The sequence below is a fragment of the Paroedura picta genome, chromosome 4 (assembly GCF_049243985.1).
Source record: "Paroedura picta isolate Pp20150507F chromosome 4, Ppicta_v3.0, whole genome shotgun sequence".
Taxonomy (NCBI): Eukaryota; Metazoa; Chordata; class Lepidosauria; order Squamata; family Gekkonidae; genus Paroedura; species Paroedura picta.
Window position 1 is genome coordinate 92,304,346 of NC_135372.1, and position 20,281 is coordinate 92,324,626.

Here is a 20,281-nt window from a genome sequence, read left to right on the forward strand (position 1 = left end):
TATGTATAAATGAAAAGGTCCTAGGAAATTATTTTACTCTTATGTCTTATGGAGGTTTCCCCTCCCTAAACCACTGAATATTTAAAATGCTTTGCCTCCTTTATTAGCTAAACAGTCACTGCCTGTGGCTTTTTTTCTTTAAAAAAATCATCCTTCAGTCTCGTCTTAAGCGAGGATTCGGTTGTGCCCCTCCTGTGTGGCTTTGGTTGCCATGACAATGCTGCATCATTACTAGGCTGCTGTCATTTGCTTCAGGATCCTGCCAGGTAAAATAGCGTTGATAAAAGATAATGGCTTATTTGATGTATGTATGAAGAGGGGCTCGTGAGTTTGCAGTTCCTTATTTCAGTAAAAGATAGAGATTCAGAAATTGGGCAGTGATTGCCCAGTCAAATGAACAAGGGACTTAGAGATTATATGAGCAAAAGCAAATCTCTATCAAAATGTTCTTGGAAGGCATTTAGAGAGGGAAAGACCGATTTCAGAGAGGCAGCTTGGTGTAGTGGTTAGGAGTGGTGGCTTCTAACCTGGCGAGCTTGGTCTGATTCCCCATTCCTCTACATACAGCCAGCTGGGTGATCTAGTCAAAGCCCTGGTAGTGTTGTTCATGCAGAGCAGTTCTGTCTGAGCTTTCAGCTGCACCTACCTCACAGGGTGTCTGTTGTGGGAAGAGGAAGGGAAGCTGATTGTAAGCTGCTTTCAGCATTAAGCCCATGCTCGTGCCCCCAAGTCACTGCTGCTGGAGGACTCATCTACACCTATGCTGCCACCTCCACCGCCAGAGGACTCATCTGCACCTGCACCATCAGCTCCGCCTCCGCCAATGTCATAGCACGTGGTGGGAACAACCAGGGCCCCAGACTTGCTCGGCTGACAATAAGACTTGGACTGAACTTTGTAACTGGAAAGGGAGTCAGTCTTGGCTTAACGGCTGAGGGTGTCAGGACTTGGACTTCCTCCTGGGTGTGCCAGGGCAGGGCAGTACATTCACACTCCTTTGGGCAGTGAAAAGTGGGGTATAAAAACTAACATTTCTCCTCCTCCTCTTCTGAAGACCACTTTAAAACAATAATTACTGCACTGTCAGCTTCAGAGTTCGCAAAATGCTCCTAAAGCTGCTGTAATGAAAATGATAAGAGCTAGTAAATAAGTGCGTTTAGTCAAGGCTATGGTCTTCCCAGTTGCAATGTATGGCTGCGAAAGTTGGACCATAAGGAAGGCCGAGCGTCAAAGAATTGGGGCTTTTGAACTCTGGTGCTGGAGAAGACTCTTGCGAGTCCCTTGGACTGCAAGGCGAACAAACCGGTCAGTCCTAGAGGAGATCAGCCCTGACTGCGCTTTAGAAGGCCAGATCCTGAAGATGAAACTCAAATACTTTGGCTATCTCATGAGAAGGAAGGACTCTCTGGAGAAGAGCCTAATGCTGGGAGCGATCGAGGGCAAAAGAAGAAGGGGACGACAGAGAATGAGGTGGCTGGATGGAGTCACTGAAGCAGTAGGTGCAAACTTAAATGGACTCCGGGGAATGGTAGAGGACAGGAAGGCCTGGAGGATCATTGTCCATGGAGTCGCGATGGGTCGGACACGACTTTGCACATAACAACAACAAGTAAATTTGTACTTGCAATTCTGGAATTGCTGTTACTACTGAAAATTAATATGATGGAATGCAAGACTATAGGCCCTCTTTTGAAAGCATTTTCAGATAATATTAAACTAGATGAGATAAAGCATCCTGTCACAAGCAGGCTGGTCAAGACCAGATGGAGCAGGGGATGTGGTGGCAGTAACCACTGGAACCAATTTGCAGTCAGGGGTGGCAACCAGCTTTTAAGGTAGCTAGCAGGAATCAATCAGGGGGACACGCATGGCCCGGTATGCTACTGCAGGACATGGATGGATTTTGACTTCTAACTAACAATAACATCCAGAACCGGTTTTAACATAGAATTTCCAGAGATTCATAGAGAGATAAAACATCAGTGATGTGACATCATGCCACTGGTGATGGCCACCCCCCCCCCATATCTTAGCTCCAACAAGTCTACCACTGGACAACCGTAAAACAGCACTCAAGGTTTTCAGTCTCCCAGTAGTGGTGTACATTCAGCTATATGTGAGCTGAATAAATATCTGGAAAAACACCTTATTAATATTTCCTGGTCATTCTTTCTGCCGGATATATATTTGCCCCCACCCATGATATCTAAAATGGTCAAACCATGAAAGTCCTGAGAATATTTGGAATTTTTGGGGACCATTGGATAGTTGAAGCTAAAGAACATTCAAAAGGATTGCAGAAATTAATGAAAGATGGAGGCCCATAGAACTGGAACCCCTTGTCCAATCTTTTTGAAACTGGGGAGGGGGGGTAAAGCAGCTATGTGGCAAATTTGGTGCCTCTACCTAATAGCTCTCTCAGAGCCCCAGATGCCTCTGGACTGTTTCTCCATTATACCCTATGAAGACCACTGAATATAATGATCCTCCCATAGGGCAGAGTTGGCCAAACTGTTGGCCCTGCCATTACCTGAGGGACTAATGGTAACCTTGGTCCATGGGCATCTGGAGAGCCACAGTTTGGCCACCCCTGTCAGAGGGTATAATGGAGCCAGGAAAAAAATCATGATTTTTTAAAAAAAAACCTAAATCCAAATAAAATACTAATACTGGGATTCTGGAATATCAGAAAATATTTATATTTTTTAGGTTCAATGTTCCCAAACTGAAAAGGACTCCTTTCTTTGCACACCCCTATCTCTTAACAAGCCACAAAATAAGGAAAGTCTTAGCTACAGCTAGTTGAGCATGCCTGGCTGGCTCCAACAGACTGTAGAGACTGGCATACTACTAAATTCTGAAGAGGACTGTTGCAAACTGGCTGAGATAGAAAGCATCCTTCTCCATTAACTCACAAATTGCTGTAAAGTTGCCAGAACCAACTGTTGATGCAGTGATATACATGAGGGGAAGGGCACAACAAGGCCTGTAGCCTGGGGGGGGGGGGGGGGCTGGGGGACAGTGCCCTTCCTATCTAGTTGTGGAAGCGGTGAGCAAGAGGTGACTGGAACAGGTGGTGGTGGAGATGGTCAGGTTAGAGGCTGGGCAGGTAAGGTGTGGCATAGAGGTAGTGCTGGTGTGGGTGCAAAATGGGCACTGATGAGTGCAGACGGTGCAGTGGGCAGTGGGTGCCCACTACGGACTCCGCTGAGAGGCTCTGCTGCTGTGAGTTGCTGTTGCTGCTGCCAGGCATCTGCTTCACGAGAGGAGGCGGCTGGGGTGGCAGCACTGGTGGCTGCCACCACCCAAACCTTCTGGTCGTAATGGGAATCCCTGCACCCTGATCGGGCTCGCGCCTCACATGACCGCCAGAGAATTCTGCATATAACTTCAAAGAATTCAGGATGGTAAAATCCTGAGCAAGGGGGAAAAAGAATTTTAAAAGTATTTCTCTATATTGAATAAGAATAGCCAACAAAATCATATGAAATGCAGGTGTACATATATCTTTTTGTTCTGGCTACACAGATCAGGCTACACAGTCCATTCTTGCATTTCCATTATTAGAGTCCAATCATCTGGATACCAGCAGAAAAGCTGCCCAAAATTTGCCTCCTGGACCAATCCATTGGAGAAGATGGCCTAGCTGAGCAAGGAGAAACAGCTTGTGCAGTCATATGGCTTACATTTTTGTCTAGAAAGATATTCAAAACTTACGAAAAGCTACTCTGATGCAGACCGATTGATATGTTTTCAAATCATTTCCCATTATTAAATTTTACAGAGTTATTTAACAAATGTTCCAAAAAGTCCTTTTCATGAGGGTTCTTAACCTTTTTACGATTCCAGCAGATGTCCCCTACCATCCTAGATGGTTGCTATAGAGACATTCCACACAATTTAAAAAATTGTTTCTTTAGGGAGGATGCAATAGAGGAGGTGTCCTGCTATTTTATACAAAACAAATACAAGTTCTTACTTGTATTTGTTTTTGCAGATCAACAAGTAACTGAATGTCTACTAGTCAACAGTATCAGATGAAACAATGGTTTTATATGCCTTGGCAAATGAGTGGTCTCATTTATAATAACGTGTCAGTTCATCTCCAAAAGGATAGAACAGAACCACTAAAAATGCTCCAAGATTTAACAGTGTCTTCCATACAAGGAAAAGCACAATCATTTGTCCATTTTTAGACTTCTAAAAAAGACAGTTAAGGGGAACGTGATAAAGTGAGAGTAGGGATATATCACTTTCCCCTTCATAACAGCAGGACTCAGGGTCACCAAATAAAATTGATTAGTAGGAAATATGTAACAAACTAAAGAAAGTGTTTCTTCAAATATATGTATAATTAACATATTTTATTCTAGTGGCTGATGGCTTTTAAAAAGGATTTGACACATGTCTATAAGTTGCTATTAGTCATGATAACTAAAAGGAACCCCCCCCCCGCCACCCCATTCAGAAACAGTGCAACAGTGAACACTAGCTAATGGAAAGAAACTATAAAGAAGGCCTATTGCCTCCCTGCCTTGCTTGCACACATCTCCATGGCATATGGCTGGCCACTGTTGGAAACAGAATGCTACACTCTAAATGGCTTTCATCTTACCCAGCAAAGTTGGGCCCCATGTAATGATAGGATGTGGAGAGCAAGAGAGACTGGTAGTATGGGGGGGGGGGGGACAAGAAAGGCAGCTGAAAGAGAGGAGGGTCTGAGAGTGAGAGAGGCAGTGTGCTACGGGGTATAGAGAATGGGGAGGTAGTACAAGAGGAAAAGGGTGGCAAATGGGAATGGTTTTAAAAGAAAAGGCAGGGATGATGATATGTAGTTAATTCAACACCCTGGCAATCCTGAGGGAACAAAAAGTGGCTCGCAAAATGATTTTACTTGTGCACTTCCCCATAGGGAGTCAGGCCATTTGAAACCCTGTGAAAAGAAATCTGGCAGTGCAACTGTTCCACTTATGGCCTCTTTCTTGTTTTAATTGCTCCTCTGGGAGAGTCTGGTTGGTATTGCAGAAGCCACAGCAGAGGAAGGGTACTTGTCCCATCCTGTCCCATTCATTTCTCCAAAACACCCCTCCCTGGCCCCCCCCCCGGATTTAGAATGTCTGTTTAGACAGATTTAAATGAGTAGCCATGTTGGTCTGAAGTAGCACAATAAAACCAGAGTCCAGTAGCACCTTTAAGATCAACAAAGATTTATTCAAGGCGTGGGCTTTCATGTAAGAAGATCATAGTCTGAGAAGGGTGCTTGCACTCAAAAGCTCATGACTTGAATAAATCTTTGTTGGTCTTAAAGGTGCTACTGGACTCTGATTTTATTGTGTTTACAGAAACTTAAACCCTATGTGGACAGGCTGGAGCTGCTGGGAAGAAGAAAATGGCATGCAAGCCAACACCTCCTCCCCCTAGCACTTCTCCACTATCAACTGCACCCTCCAGAAGTTCTTGTGGGAGGATATGCATTAGCTTCAGATTACTTTGGTGTAGAACCAGTGTTACATGGCTAGTGGCACCTCCTATATACATGCAGCAACACTCTCCTCTGCAAGCATGTAAATATGAATGACCAAAACACAGAGACTCTTCCACAGTTAGGAGAGAATGTGGACCATAGCAACACAGTGGCATTGTCACAGCACAGAGGGCATCTCTCAGTTTTCCTTCTGACACAAAAAGAAGATTTTCCTTACTGTTTCTCCATTTCTCTTCAGTTCATATCGTATATAACAGTAGTTTTCTAGGACTCTGGAGTCCAGTATTCCATGCAATATACAATAATCACATCCACCTTTCACGGACCCAGCCATGGGCATCACATTTTCTGGTTTTGGTCCCCAGAAGAATGGGCATTAATCGAAGGGCTCGGATAGAGCCAAGCATTGTCTCTTCCCACTGGGATTTCAAATCTCTATTAACTTTAATCTATCCTCTAATCCTGCCTGCTAAGCTGCACTTTCTCCTTATTTGCCAGGCTCCAATCTCTGTTTCCCTTCCAACATACAAATATCATTTTTTTTTGTCACAGTAATATCACATGCAGAAATAGGGACTGCAAATTATTTCCTTCACTACTAACAAGGAGAAGATGTGGGGATCATTCAGCACTGCTGGACAAAAGCAAGACAGAGATATCGGGGGAGGGGGGGTGGTACTTAATCATCATCTTCCCTATCCAGATAGTAGCACAAAGTCTTATTATCCTGTCCTTTGGCTTGAAAAGAGTAATGTGAGATAATGCCATTAATTAATGCCATCAGACCTGAAATCTAATTCAGTAAACCTTCTGTACGGCTAAATTCTATAGAATCCGACATGGGATTTTGGTAACATTGTAGGGTTTGTTCATGTGAAATTGTTTCCTGAAATTGTGGCAACACATGCCAAGATCCTCATGGAGTCTGTTTGTGTGTTCATACAATCCTAACCATTAGTGGCTCCTAGTATTTCTAAAAAGCCACTATGGGTGGAGCGCTGTCTGGGACATGTCCGGTGTCTGGCCTGTGCTTCCGCCTGCACGAGCCAATCCCGTACCCGGATTGGGCCGGCCCCTGAAGCACCCACCTCCAGAAGCCAGCCGCGAGGTGCTCACACAGCCTCGTGCCCAGACACTGGCTGGCGGCTGAGGAGGATGCTCCCATGATGCCCTGCCTCAGCCACCAATTGACCCGGCCGCCAGTGCACACAACAGGCTGAACGGCTGCGGGGCTGTTGGCCCAGCCGCCAATGTCCATGGCAGCCCGGCCAGCTGCGGAGCCATCGCCCTACCACACACCAGTACTGGCCACTTGGGCATAGCACAGCACAGCAACCAACCCCCGGGACTGTTGGCTCCACAGCCAGCAGGAACACCAGGTAAGGTGGTGGCGGTGCTGTCATGGGGGGCCCGCCGCTAGCACCCATTGCATTCCTGGATGCAATGGGGTTTCAGTCTAGTGTTACTATATAAACATCCCCAGCCTAACGAAAAATCTCGATGGGGCTGACTCAGAACATTAAGGGCCATCCTTAGTTCCACCCTATCAAATTTTCCCTTGCTGAGGATGGCAATGCACCAGTCCCTGGAGACACAGCAGTTCCTCTGCTCTGTGGCAGATCCTCTTGCTCCAGCTGAGTGGTGATCAGGGAGATAATTATCTCACTGCTATTTATTCTGCGCACTAATCAGGAGCCTGCTGATAACAGAGCATGCAGCACAACAGGCAGAGCTGGAATCCCAGGAGCTTGCTTTGGTATCCAAACTGCTTAGAGAGCAGAAAAGATCTGAAGGTCTGGGATTCAAACCCAAGGCTGGGGGAGGGGGCAGTCTGGGCTTTGAAGATAATGTGACATTCTACTCCTAAAGCATCCCAAATGACAGCATCTGTGGCTCGCCCTTCAAACAGGGATGGGTTTTGTCAATACAGACGAATGGCTTTCTCATCTCGGTTTGTTCTGCTTCACTGGAGGCAAATCGTCTCATTCAGGGCAAGCTATAGAGAAAATGACATTTATTAGGTTGCAGAGAAGGGTGACCTTGAGAAAATAGAAGAGAACAGGAGGGAGAAGGGAAGAAAATGAAATCAAGGAAGGGGGGGAAACAGAAATTAAGATACGCTGCCTCTCAAGACAAAGAAGTCCTAGGGGCCATATGGGAATGTAATATGAAAAGAGACAGAAGAGTGCACAAGAGAACACACAAAAAAGAGGCAAGGGAAGGAAAATGGTGGCGAAAGGAGGAGCTATGAAAAGTCCAGGGAAAAGAGCAGAAGAAGGAATTGTGGCAGATTAAGGAAGAGGTTGTGGGAGAGGCCACATACAGAAAAGGGGGGGGGGGGAATAAGCATTTGCAGAAGCTGAAGAAACACCTCAATTATCAAACCCCCTAAGCAAGAGTGTGTGCCTCACTGGGATAATTCACAGGAAAGCCAACACACATGGCCTCCCCACCCCCCATTGATGAATTACTATGCTGATTACACCAAATGATAAACTTTGGCTTCATTCAGGACACTAGAATGTGTCTTAGTGATTGAATAAAGCACCTTAACCAGAATCTTTGACTCAAACCTCCTTTCCTGGGTTCCCCTAAGTATATGGCGTTTCTTCATGCAACTGAAAGCCTTTAGTCATTAGCTTGACTCCAGGAAAGAATATCAAGTTACATTGGCTCTGACCTTAGTTTAGTAAGTGTACCCTCAAGTTGACCTTGACCTGAACTGTGGAAAATTTCAGTATTCAGCCAGGATGTGTATTTCAGGGAGAAAGATATACAGATAATGGTGGGATGTACACAGTTTATGCCATAATGAATTTGGTGACCTTTCATGACCATAGGGCTTTTTACTTTTTGCTTCATCTAATTAGCATTTACCACAGTTGCCTAGGCAAACATAGCTTCATTCCTGCTTTGTGTTTTTCACAGTGCAAGCCTAAGCAGAATTCTACCATTCTCAGTCTATGGACGTCAATGGGCCAAGAAAAGTAACTTTGTGCTAATGATGGCACTGTCAGTCATCAACCAGTGTCTCATCCACATTTTCAGTCCTGTTGATTTGTCTATTTTCTTTTCTCTGATCTACAGCTAAAAGCCTTATCAAAGGTTGCATATAAAAACAGGACAAACACCCAAGAATCCCAGCATCTTATAAAAAAGATAGGTGTGGATGGAAGGTGAAGGTTGCCAGTACTTACTGGCTCACAGGCAGATGCTGTTGCAGGCTGAGTGGAGAGTAAAGTTGCATCAAGTTACATCACAGATGTGTGCTCTTCATTCCTCTGAGGATGGTGCCTGTTCTCAGGTTCTTATTAGCATCTAAATGTAGATCTTTGCCTGTTCCATTCAGGCATGTATGTATGCTGTGTGCCAGCACTTCTGGTGTGAAGTTCCCTTTGTCTTGATTATATATATACACACACTCTCCAGATGAAAATGTTGTTCCTGGTTGTTTACAACCCCATATGAGAGGGAAAATCAAGCACAATAATGGGTACCTTTCCCTCCTCTACTTGGTCTTAATGCAACATCCAAGGGCAATTCCATTCAGAGTAGCAGAACACAGGTAGGGGTTAAATCCCAGCAATGCCATCACCCAGTAAATTGCATATACTTGGGTTCTAAATAATATTAGGGATGTGTATTCAAAGACAAACTAGTGACAATCTTGTTGGTTGCCTTTACGGATAATCTCCAACGTCAGCTGGATCGGGGCAGGTTGGTGGTACTCATGTTGCTGGATCTGTCAGCTGCATTTGACGTGGTCGACCACCGCCCACTGCCTCGGCAGAGCTGGGATACAGGGGACAGCCCTGCAATGGCTGTGTTCCTTTTTCTGGGACCGGGCACAGAAGGTGGCTGTGGGGGAGTCTCTATCTTGTCCATATGGGCTCCCTCGTGGAGTACCACAGGCTGCAGTACTCTCCCCCATGTTTGTAACATCTACATGTGTCACCTTGGCAGCTGGTCTGGAGCTATGGGCTGGGTTGCCATCAACATGTGGATGACATCAGCTCTATCTCTTCATGGATGGCCACCGGGACTCCCCCCAGATACAGTTGCCAGTTGTTTGGAAGTCATTGCTGGATGGTTAGAGCAGAGCTGTCTAAAACTCAACCCCTCCAAGATGGAGGTCCTATGGCTGAGCAGGAAAGGAAGCACATCTTCCCACCTTTGTAGGGGCACAACTTAACATCTCACCCACATCAAGGAACTTGGTTCATCTTGGAGGACACATACCCAGCCAGTGCTGAGGCAGCTACACTGGTTGCCTGTTTTGGCCCGGATCAAGGCCGTTTGCGGCTTGGGCCCTGCCTATCTGAGGGACTGCTTGTCTGTTTATGCCTGATCTTGACCTGGACCAGGATCTTTTCAGCCCTGGCCCTGACCCTGTGGAATGAGCTCCCGGGAGAGGAGTTCTTGTATGTGTTATTCAAGATTAATAAGAGATTGTCGACTAACATGTCTCCCCAAAACACCATGAATATGAATAAAGCTGGACATTGGGAAAATATGAAAGCATCCTTCCTGTATATAATGAAATCCGAAACATTGTAAAATTTTATTTGTGCCTTACCAGTAGGGGTCACTGCACAACCAACTCTAGCATGAAAGATCTAGCTATAAAACAAAACTGAACATATTTAAAAATAGCAAGTTGACAATGCACATTGACTAGCATCAGCATCAAAACATATCTCAGAGACATTCCTATAAATTATTAGACTTCTTTATGCTTTAGATTCTCAAGACACTGCCTTGAGGTTGCAAAGATGTAGTTATTTGTATTTTTAATCTTCAAACATTTATTTATAAATGTGCTGCCTCTGTATGCTAGTGGAAGCAATTTTAATTATTTCCAAATGCAGAAAGGTTCATGTGTTGACTACACTAGTTTTCTCCAGTAGAAAGCCAGTTTGACCAATTTCATGTCAAGTCTCATATTAGAGAACACAAAGTTTTGAAATCAGTGATGTGGGCACATATATTGAAAGTTAGAGTCATGACATGGGCTCTCTAATCTAAATCCAACACAGAACTTGTGGCAACAGAACAACATAAGGAAAACTCTGTCCTCCTCTGGGCTGGGAAAAGAACTGCAGAAACATGTGCATGAAAAGAGCTTGGCATCTCCACATATTATGCTTACATTAAGCTCCCCCCCCCACTTGAAAATCAGTTCTAGTCATTTTAGTGACTAGATCCAGTAATTTATTGGCCTTTATACTACAGATACCCTGTAGTATAAAGTGTGATGATGGAAAGCAAACAGACAGAGTGGAGAAGAGTGGATGTGTGAGCATCTGCATACACTGTACAAATGCTTAGAGGTCACTGTGGCTTAGAAGGAAGAGAGCCAACGAAGGCTTTAGATTTGAATTGTAAATGTGGGAAATGCAAATCCCGCTAAAGCATCACTTGTGATAACAGCCTTAACCTGCCTCTCACCTAAGGCACCCCCCCTTGCGTCTAGGTACTAGTGTCATGACAATTGGGGGTGGGTTTGCCTTCTGCATTGTAATAAAAGAGGGCATATTATAACAATCGTATTTAAAATAGGGCTTGAAGGGGAAAGCAGAGAACGACGCAGAGGCACTGCAATCGATTTATTCTTATATACGTCTGGAAACCTCCACCTTTGTAATTCCTCGTTGACCACCTAAACGCCTCTAACGGACTCGTCCTCTCGACCAGCGCGAGCCTCCGCGCCTCTGGAGACCGGCCAGACCTACAGCATGTCAGGCACCCCCCCCCCACCCCACCCCACCCCCCCCCCCCCCACCCCACCCCCGGGAAGTCGGAAGGCCTCCGTCCCCTCGCGCTTTGAAGCCCACCCGCTTTCCTGCCGCCCTCCAGCAAGTCAGGCCGCTTCCTCAAAGCACTTCGCCATCTTCCCCGTCTTGGCGCATAAGGAGGTTATTAGGTCGGGCGGGGGGTACCAGGGCACGTGCAATTCCGAAAGGCGCGGGTTAAAAGCTTGCCGCGCTTCATTGGCCCGGCGGCTGACCTCTAGCCCGATGAGCTCGCGCGGTCCCCGGCCGCAACTAACTGCGGACCCCCCTCTCTCTGCACCGCCGGCCTCGCGAACTATATTCCTTCAAAACAATAAAGGCTCCCGGGAGAGGCGACCCCAGCAAGGCCGGCCCGGGCACTGCCCCTCGCCGTCCCCAGCAGCACCTGCTCGCGAAGCTTCCCAGGCGGCCGGCGGGGCTCCCTAGGCAAGCGGACGCGGGGCGGCTGTTTCGCGCAGGGGGAAGGCGCTCATGGTGGCGGCAGGCTGGGGGTGGGCGTGAGCGAGCGTGTGCAGGCGCTGGGGGTGCGGGAGCCTCGCACTCGCTCATTGGGCGCGCGCGCACCCAGCGCGCCCTTCCTGCCTGCATCCACTCCCGCCGCCGCCGCCGCCGCCCCTCCTGCACGGCTCCCGCCCCCCGCCTCTTTGGCTCCGCAGCCCCGGAAGCTCCGCGCTCAGCCTCTCTCGGCAAGGCACGGAGCGGCGGGAAAGGACGGGTTGTGCGGCTCCCCGCTTCCGACCACCCTGCCGCCGCCCGAGAAGCGAGAGCCCGGTGAGCCGACCCGCCGGGATGGGCTGAGCTGAGCTGCGCGAGGGACCGGGGCAAGGCGGCGGCGGCGGCGGCGGGGGGCGAGAGGCGCTGCCCTGCGGGGAGGCTGTGGTTGGCGCAGTGCAACAGCGCGTGGCGGCCGGCAGGGCTCGGCGGACATGCGGAGAAGAGGAGGAGCGGCCGGGCTGCGCGGGTCGAGGGACGCGGCGGGGCTGGAGGGAGCCGGCGGCACGGGCCCGGCCTCCGCCTAGTCTTGCGCGGCAAGTGGAGCCGGCAGGCGCGGCTCTGGTGATGAACGCTGCGGGCAGCCCGCCGAGCGCCCCGGAGCCGCCGCGCCTCTCTGCGACAGCCGGAGCGTGACCTTGCCTCGCCGAGCCCTTACCATGTGGGCTCGAGATGCGTCCGCGCCCCGTCGAAGGCTGGCCCCGGGCTGCGGGGGCGCCGCCTGCCTCCTGCTGCTCCTGCTGCTGAGCTCCGGCCTTGCCCACAGGGGCGGCTTGGCGCTGGGCTGCCCCAAGGACTGTGTGTGCGCCAGCAATATCCTCAGCTGTTCCAACGCTGACTTGAAAGTCTTGACTTTGCATCTCCCCCGCTATGCGGCTGTCTTGGACTTGAGCCACAACAACCTGACCCATGTGCGAGCCGACTGGGCCCCTTCCCTGCTCCCTCATCTCCAGTCTCTGCTCCTCAACCACAACCACCTGGTCTTTGTCTCCACTGAAGCCTTCAACAACCTCCCTCACCTGAAGTACTTGGACCTCTCCTCTAATTTCATTGCTTCTCTGGGAGAGAACCTCTTCAGCAAGTTGAAGGAGCTGGAGGTGCTCCTTCTGTACAAGAACAGACTCTCCAGGATTGACCTCACTGCCTTTGAGGAGATGGGCAGGCTCCAGAAATTGTACCTGAGCCATAATATGATCAGTCGCTTCCCCCTGGAGCTGGTGAAAAAAGATGGAGCTTTGCTTCCAGAGCTTGAATTGCTGGACCTGTCTAGCAACAAAATCAAGACCTTTTCTTTGGATGCTGTGAAAGACCTCCCAGCCTGGGTGAAGAATGGGCTTTATGTGCACAGCAACCCCCTCACCTGTACTTGTCAGCTCTACAACCTCTTCAGTCACTGGCAGAAACAGCAGCTGAGTTCAGCAGTGGACTTCGAAGAGGAGCTCAGGTGTGATATAGATCCCAGCAGGAAAGGGATCCGAATCTTAAGCCTCAGCAGCCCAGAGTTTATGAACTGCACCAAAGTCAAGGAGCAGTCATTCATAGCCTACCGAGGGGAAAATGTGACCATCGATTGTGACACCAGGCAGCGAGGAGTAACCATCAAAGAATGGGTGACACCCAAATTTGAGCGGGTCTCTCAGGAGAATAACAATAGCTCTATGCTTGTGCTGACCAATGGCAGTCTGCAGATAAGCAACATTGGCATGGAGGACATGGGCCCATACATCTGCTATGCTGTAAGCCAGGTGTTCAACGAGACCCTCTGTGTGCATGTGGCAGTCCATAACTTGACCCAGCATGGGGCCTCGGACACACTCAACACTGCCTACACTACACTTGTTGGCTGCATCCTGAGTGTCATCCTTGTGCTCATCTACCTTTACCTGACCCCGTGTCGTTGCTGGTGCCGCAGCAGTGAGAAGCAAGCCAACCAGCAGGAAGACAGCATCAATTCCTCGATGCTCAGCACCACTCCTAACCACAATGCTGAGGGGGCTGGAGGCAAGGAAGTACTAAATCGTCACATGACTCCAAGTAATGTCCAAGGCCAGAATGGCAAATGCAAGCCCAACAGCTCCCCTAGAGAGTCAACAAAAGGGACTCAGAAGGCAGAGAGGAAAATGTCGGATCCAGAGTCTGTCAGCTCAGTCTTCTCGGATACTCCCATTGTGGGAGTTTCACAGAGTGAGGGAGGGAGAGGGTGTGGCAAAGAGAAGGCAAGAGCTGAGTTAGTGGGATTGCTGTGACTATGGAAGAGATGAGTAGGAATAAATAAGGTACACTACTGGTTTCTAATCTGCCGCAATCTGTAAAAGCATTGTTTTTATCTTCTTTCCTTTCAAGCCCACCGCGCTGTGCTGAAAACCTGGTGCCGTAGTTTGCTCTTGAAGCGTAACAGTACCTGAATCCCACAATTTTGGAATGATAGTATTTTTCAGTTGTCCATCATCAGAACTTTGATGCAAGAGGCTGAGGCGTAATGCCAATGGTCCAGTGGCCTAACTAGGTTTACTGTTTCTGCATTTGCAGACCACCTTGATGGGACTCTCCTCCCAAATATCTGTGTAGGTCTGAATTCCAGAAGAGCACTCCTGTGGCAGCAGAAATCACTGAATCCCATGGAACCTTGGAGACCAGCAATCATTTTGTGGCATATGCCTTCATAAGTGACAGCCTACTTTGCCAGCTGTATGCTGGCCTAGAAACAATACCAAATTCACCTTCCCAAGAGCTCCAGCCACAGCAGAAATCCAAGTCACCTCTAATTTAAGTGTCACAACAATTTGGAATAAAAAATGTTACTTTTTAAATTGCTTATTTTTTAAAAAAAATATTGCTACAGAACAAGTTTTTACAGAAAATGAAAGTTCCAATTGCTTCTGGTGTCTCAAGACATAATTCAGAGCATTTTTAGCAAGTATTTCTACCTGTTTTTGGAATCCTCAGCCCCCTTTTTTTGGACTGTGAAATAAATTTAAGATTCAAAAATGTGTTGGAGGAAGGCAGGAGTATCTCTCTTCACTGCAAAGCCTCTCTAAAAAGGTCTGAAGTTGTCATCCAAGTTAAAAAATCTCTGAGGTTACCAAATTGCAAGAAGGAACCAAGTCTCAGGAACTGGTAAGCTGAAATTCCACAACCCCCACCCTGCTTGTTCTGGAATGCAACAGAGACAAGAACACAGCATGGCATGACCCAAATCAGCTGCTCCCCCCTCTCAGCTCTTTGCTTGGCAGTGTAACAATCAGACGCCCATTTCTAACTGCAGTCATAATGTGTCAAGGAACAAAAAACAGGATTCCAAACAAGTCTTCATCGTTGCAGAACATCAAGTCTAGAGGTCGTGAGAGGCTTTATAGAAATTTTGAAGCAACTGGGAAGTCTTATCAGCCTTGTGAAGGTGTTTATGTTTATGTTAGCTTAGCTGCTTGAGGAGGCCAACCATTCTACAGGTCAGCAAGAAAAGGGAAGTTTTCAGTGGTCCTATGTGGCAGCACTTGTGGCCTAACAGAAGCTTTTTTGGAATGTTTGTGCTGTTTTGAGCCACCTTCTAAGATGCACATCACTATGTCTGGGTCTTTTCTAGTATCTGGGTTGCTTTTTAAAAAAAAATCTGGAACATCTTTCCTCCTAGTCTCTCTCAGGGTGTGGGATATACTGAGGGCACCGAGAAAGCATATGGACAGCCTTTTGGTTGAGGTTAGGGGAATTGCAAAGGACTTTCAGAAAGTCATGATGGCTCCTTTGTTTAGCTCAAAAGATTGCTCCTGCTGATCTCCCTGTGTAGGAGAGCCCTGTGCCATGCATGTGATTTCCTCATTCCCATTTCTCAGGTCCTAGCCCAAGAGGCTCTGCCCAGCTCAGAATGTGGCTGCGAAAGGAGGCTGCTGCACAGGCCCTGACACATATTTAATAGCAAGGGTTTCCCTCTTGATCTGGATTCAGGAAACTCTGCTAACCATCACTGGTTTGTCTATTTCCTGCAGGGGAGAGATCAGCAGTAGGGGGCATGTGTGGACCGAAGGATGCTACACATCAAGCCATAGAATATATTGCACAAGGCTATGACTGGGTCCAAAAGCTGTTGTACTGAATGAGCAAAGCTCTCTTCCACAGCCATATGAACTCTGCCTTCTGCTTGTACCCCTGGAGCTCTAGGGAGATGCCCAGGAAGTGTCAGAGCCCAAAAATGAATACTAAGCCAACTGCAAGAGGTAAATCTCAACCCAACTGGCTGCCCTCATTCTGAGATGTCCAGTCTTTTTTTTCTGGCATATAAATATTAGTCAGGAGTTTTCCAAGAGAAGCATGCGGTCCAAGAGTTACGCCTGCAAGCCACAGAAGGGAGGCTGAGCTAACTGGAAAAACAAAACTATGAGTTATGGTATGTCAGGATGCCTGGAAGATTTTTGTGAATCTGTGGTAGAGTTGTGATATCATGAAGCTCCATGCTTAGTTATCCTGCAGTAAACCTGTTTCCTAGAACACACAAAGACCAAAATTATAAGAATGGTGGCAAGACAAATAAAATATTTCCTTATGTATGTTTGCTGAATAAGCAAATATACTTGTGGGTTGACAGAAATATGGGGGTGGGGGATCCAGAATCTATGGCCTTGTACTATAATAGTGCAGTTTCCATATTTATTTTTACTAGGAAGGATGTTTACCTATGCCGTTTACTGTGAAAGTGTTATGGTTTGCCTGCGGGTGACTTAGCAGAATACTGGAAGGGGGAAAGCCCTCTTTGCTTCCCTGCGGTTTCACTGCTTCTAAAACCTTTTATTTCTCTGGTGGGAAAGAGCCATGCTGCAGTGCATTAAAGATGGCCTTGACTGCAGTGGTAACAGAAAGCTGCAGGGAGGAATCTGCTTCTTCCCGATATATAGGGAGAGAGGATCACAGGCTGCCTGCTCACCAAGCCCAACCTTCTCATCCTTGATGGCAAACATACACACAATGCAGCACAGCTTCAATAACTGTGCAGCCATCCCCACACAAGCTTTTGCAACCCACATGCATCGGATCGCCTATTTATAGTCGTCTTTTCAATCCTGAGGGGCTTCCAGAGTGGCTTGTGCTCATGAAACTGGTTAAAATACATTGAATCACATTTCTCATTTAATGTATTAGATGGCCAAAGCTTCTCCATGCTAGGTCAGAGCATTGCTTTATCTAGCCAAATATTATTTACATGGACTAATAGCAGCTGTCCAGGGTCTCGACTCAAGACTTTTCCCTCCCTGCTACCTAAGCTTGTTTAACTGGAGATGCCAGAAACTTGTGTATGTAGAACATGTACTCCTAAAGAACAGCTTAGTGCATGACCAGAAAGCTAGCAAGAGTTGTAAGAATGTAATAGCCTCTGCAGTGTTTTGGTATGCACATATGTGCAAATATGAAATTGGAATATGAAACCAGTCTGAAACCCATCATCCGTACTACATGTTATGCTAGGAAAGCATTATATTTGGGTTGGACCAATGTAGGACTACCTTCTCTTAACTATTCTAGGCAAAAGTACTATTGTTGTATGAAAGATTACTTTGATTTTGTTAATCCTTAACATTTTAAAACTTATATTGTCATTAAATGGGGAAACTGGATTCTGTAAAAATCCACATGTACCCATTACTAAAGTAAGCCCTCTCCACGTCTTCCTAAAGTTTCTTAATCCACTAAAAGAGACCAAGGACATTTCTGTAGAAAGCAGGATAGAGAACAATTGACCCAGCTGTTATCCTTGTGGAGCTTAATCTGCTGTCATGGAGATTAGGTGATCTTTGGTCTGGCCCTAGAAGTGTAGGACACCTTGTGCTTTTCAAAGACTTCTACACTGGCATGCTTGTAGGTGAGCCAGATGGCTCTTCTGTACATTTCAATAAGGCCATGCATGCAACTGAAAGTCTTCCAAGGTTGTTTCACTGACTCCTTGTCAATGACCAAGCACAAGCTGCTCATGTTACATATCCTTGGGGGCCTAAAAGGCTGCCTGTCTCTTACTGATAATGATATCTCCATGTATAAATTTGTTACAAGGAGGACTATGTAAGGGCATCCTAGAGTTTCTCAACCATATAAATGCAGGACACAGGTCTGAGGCAACTAATTCTAGCAATCTCTTAACCATAGCTAAGGACTGGCCTATGAGATTACAAATTCCTCTTCCTATTCCAGTTCTGGTCTCAGATCCATTCACATATTACAAAGTCCATGTGGAAGACATGTGGCTGCCAAGACTACTTAGATCAGGTTTATTCTTGGAGTTCCATGCTCGGAATTACCTTCTCAGATGTGCAGGAGCCCAATTTGAACTGAGACCATGTAACACATGGAGAGGGAGATTATCTTTCCCCTCATGCTATTTTTCCAACATTCCCAGTGAGACTTTGACTGGATTGGTGAAACTTGCCTATAGTCATCAGTATATAAATTTTCTAGTGGAACAAATGGCAGCTTCTGGGGCTGTTTCAGGTTAGGGAACAGTGTGCTCATGCACAGGTGGAGAGGGGGCTTAAGAAGAGTTCCCAGTATGGAACTCCAGGAACATGTCCCATGGATTTTGCAGCATGTGACCAGGTCATGCACATTCCTCCTCCTTTTCCCACTGTGGCTTGCTATGCCTATACCACTAACTTTCTTCTAAGCTATCACTTACTCCATGTTCATTGAGAAGGTTTAACAAAATAAATTTAATTCTGTTCTGTACCCCAATATGCTGATTTCCACTAGCATAGTTCTGGAGCCTCAGATGTTTCTAGATTTCATAGCTGCACTATCCCCACTGTCATCAGGGAATGACTTGGGCCTATGGTCGCTCTCTGGGCCCTAGTCCTGTTCTCTGAACAAATGCTCAAGTCACTCCTGGTATTCTTCAGTGAACAAATAGCTCATAGGGGAAAAGAACTCTCCTGTCCCACAGATGGATATTGTGCCTCATCAATAATTACTACGGTGACCTTTTATTCCACCTAAACTGGTGTCGTCAGAGTGGAAACCACTCACATAACTTCCCTGTTGTAAACGAAACTGGTGGCCTGCTTTTCACATATTGTCACCAGATCTGGTCATCATTTTTTTTTAACAGCGACTGATTCCTGTTGCTGTTCAGAAAGATATCCATCCCCCTTACTGACTGGAGTGATGGAGTTGCCTCTGAATCCATAATATTTATTGTTGAGTTTTTAACAAATTGGATTGTGTAACCCATTTCAAGCAAAGTGAAGAGGCAGGATTTTTTAAAATAATAAAATCATATGCTTCTGTAAGCAACCAGAAAATGGTTTTGCAACCTCAGAGTATCCCACTTATTGGAATTGTCTGCTCTACCATAAAGTGAAGGCCTGGAGGATCATTGTCCATGGGGTCGCGATGGGTCGGACACGACTTCGCACATAACAACAACAATAGTTTAGAGAGCAGTAAAAAGGGATTCAACAAATTTGTGGAGGATGGGTTCATCAATGGTTATAAACTGTGACATTAATGAACCTAGGAACCATGTTCTGGACTGCACTGAAGGAACCCAGAACCCAGGCAGAATTAGGAAGCAGATGTAAGGAAGAGGGCAAAGAAAACCATGCGTGTATGTCTTCTGTATGTATGTAAAGGAAAAACAGGCTTTTTACTTCCATACAGCAGAGCAAAGGAAGCTCATTCAGCACCATAAGGAAAGCTTCCCAGGTGCTTATAGTCTAGGCCAGCCTAATCTTCCACTCTTGCAGGTCCAGCAAAATGTTACTGTAACCTGCAGAGGATGCATATGTGCTTATCTATTTCAGGCAGAGACCACAATCCCAAGGAGGATCTAGGCTACATTTCTCTTTCAGGTAGTCTGTACTCTCCAGCATAGACAGATGAAAATAAAATGTTTTAAACAAATGTATCTGCAGGGTCTGTCTGTTTTTTAATCACCAGCCAGGTTGGAATGGGCATAAGTACCCTGTCAGGTATGCCTTGCCATCAGTGAAGACTCATGATTCAGTAATGAAGTAATTCTGGCAACATTGGGTCAGTGGTTTCAGGAGAACAAGCTGTGGTTCATAGTGTAGTGTGCAAAAAAAAAACAAAAAAACCCTGCTAGAGCATACATTAGCTAATCAGTACCCCCTTCCTGCAATTCAGTAGAAAAACGACCCTGTGTGGTCAGGATCAAAGCCTGGTTTCCAAATATCTTTAACCGCTCCTCGCGGAGTGGATTAAATAATTCATTAATGGCAGCTAAGGTGGGCCCTGTCCGTGATGAGGAAGGGTGCCCTTAGGCCCCTTCCCCCCGAGTGACAATCGGAGGGCCCGATTGCCCCCTCCGATTGTCACACCGGCGGCAAGGAACCAATTGCGAGCTGTGCGCAGCAATTGGGCCCTTGCTGGCGGCCTGGCAAAGCACCTCCCGATCTGCCCCCCTTCCACCTCACCTGCAGCCGCACGCATGCCGCCATAACTCCCCTCACCTCCCCAACGCCAGGTCGCCGCCTCCTCACCGAGCCACCGCAGCCTCGCCTCCTTGCCGCGCCGC

General features: G+C 47.0%; 1 protein-coding gene across 1 annotated transcript; it reads left to right on the plus strand.

Moving 5' to 3' along the window:
* The first annotated feature begins 11,831 nt into the window (after positions 1 to 11,831).
* Positions 11,832 to 19,651, plus strand: AMIGO1 (adhesion molecule with Ig like domain 1). The gene has a single exon (XM_077334206.1). The coding sequence runs from the start codon at positions 12,429 to 12,431 to the stop codon at positions 14,013 to 14,015; it is 1,587 nt and encodes a 528-aa protein (XP_077190321.1). The 5' UTR covers positions 11,832 to 12,428; the 3' UTR covers positions 14,016 to 19,651.
* Positions 19,652 to 20,281: the final 630 nt, after the last annotated feature.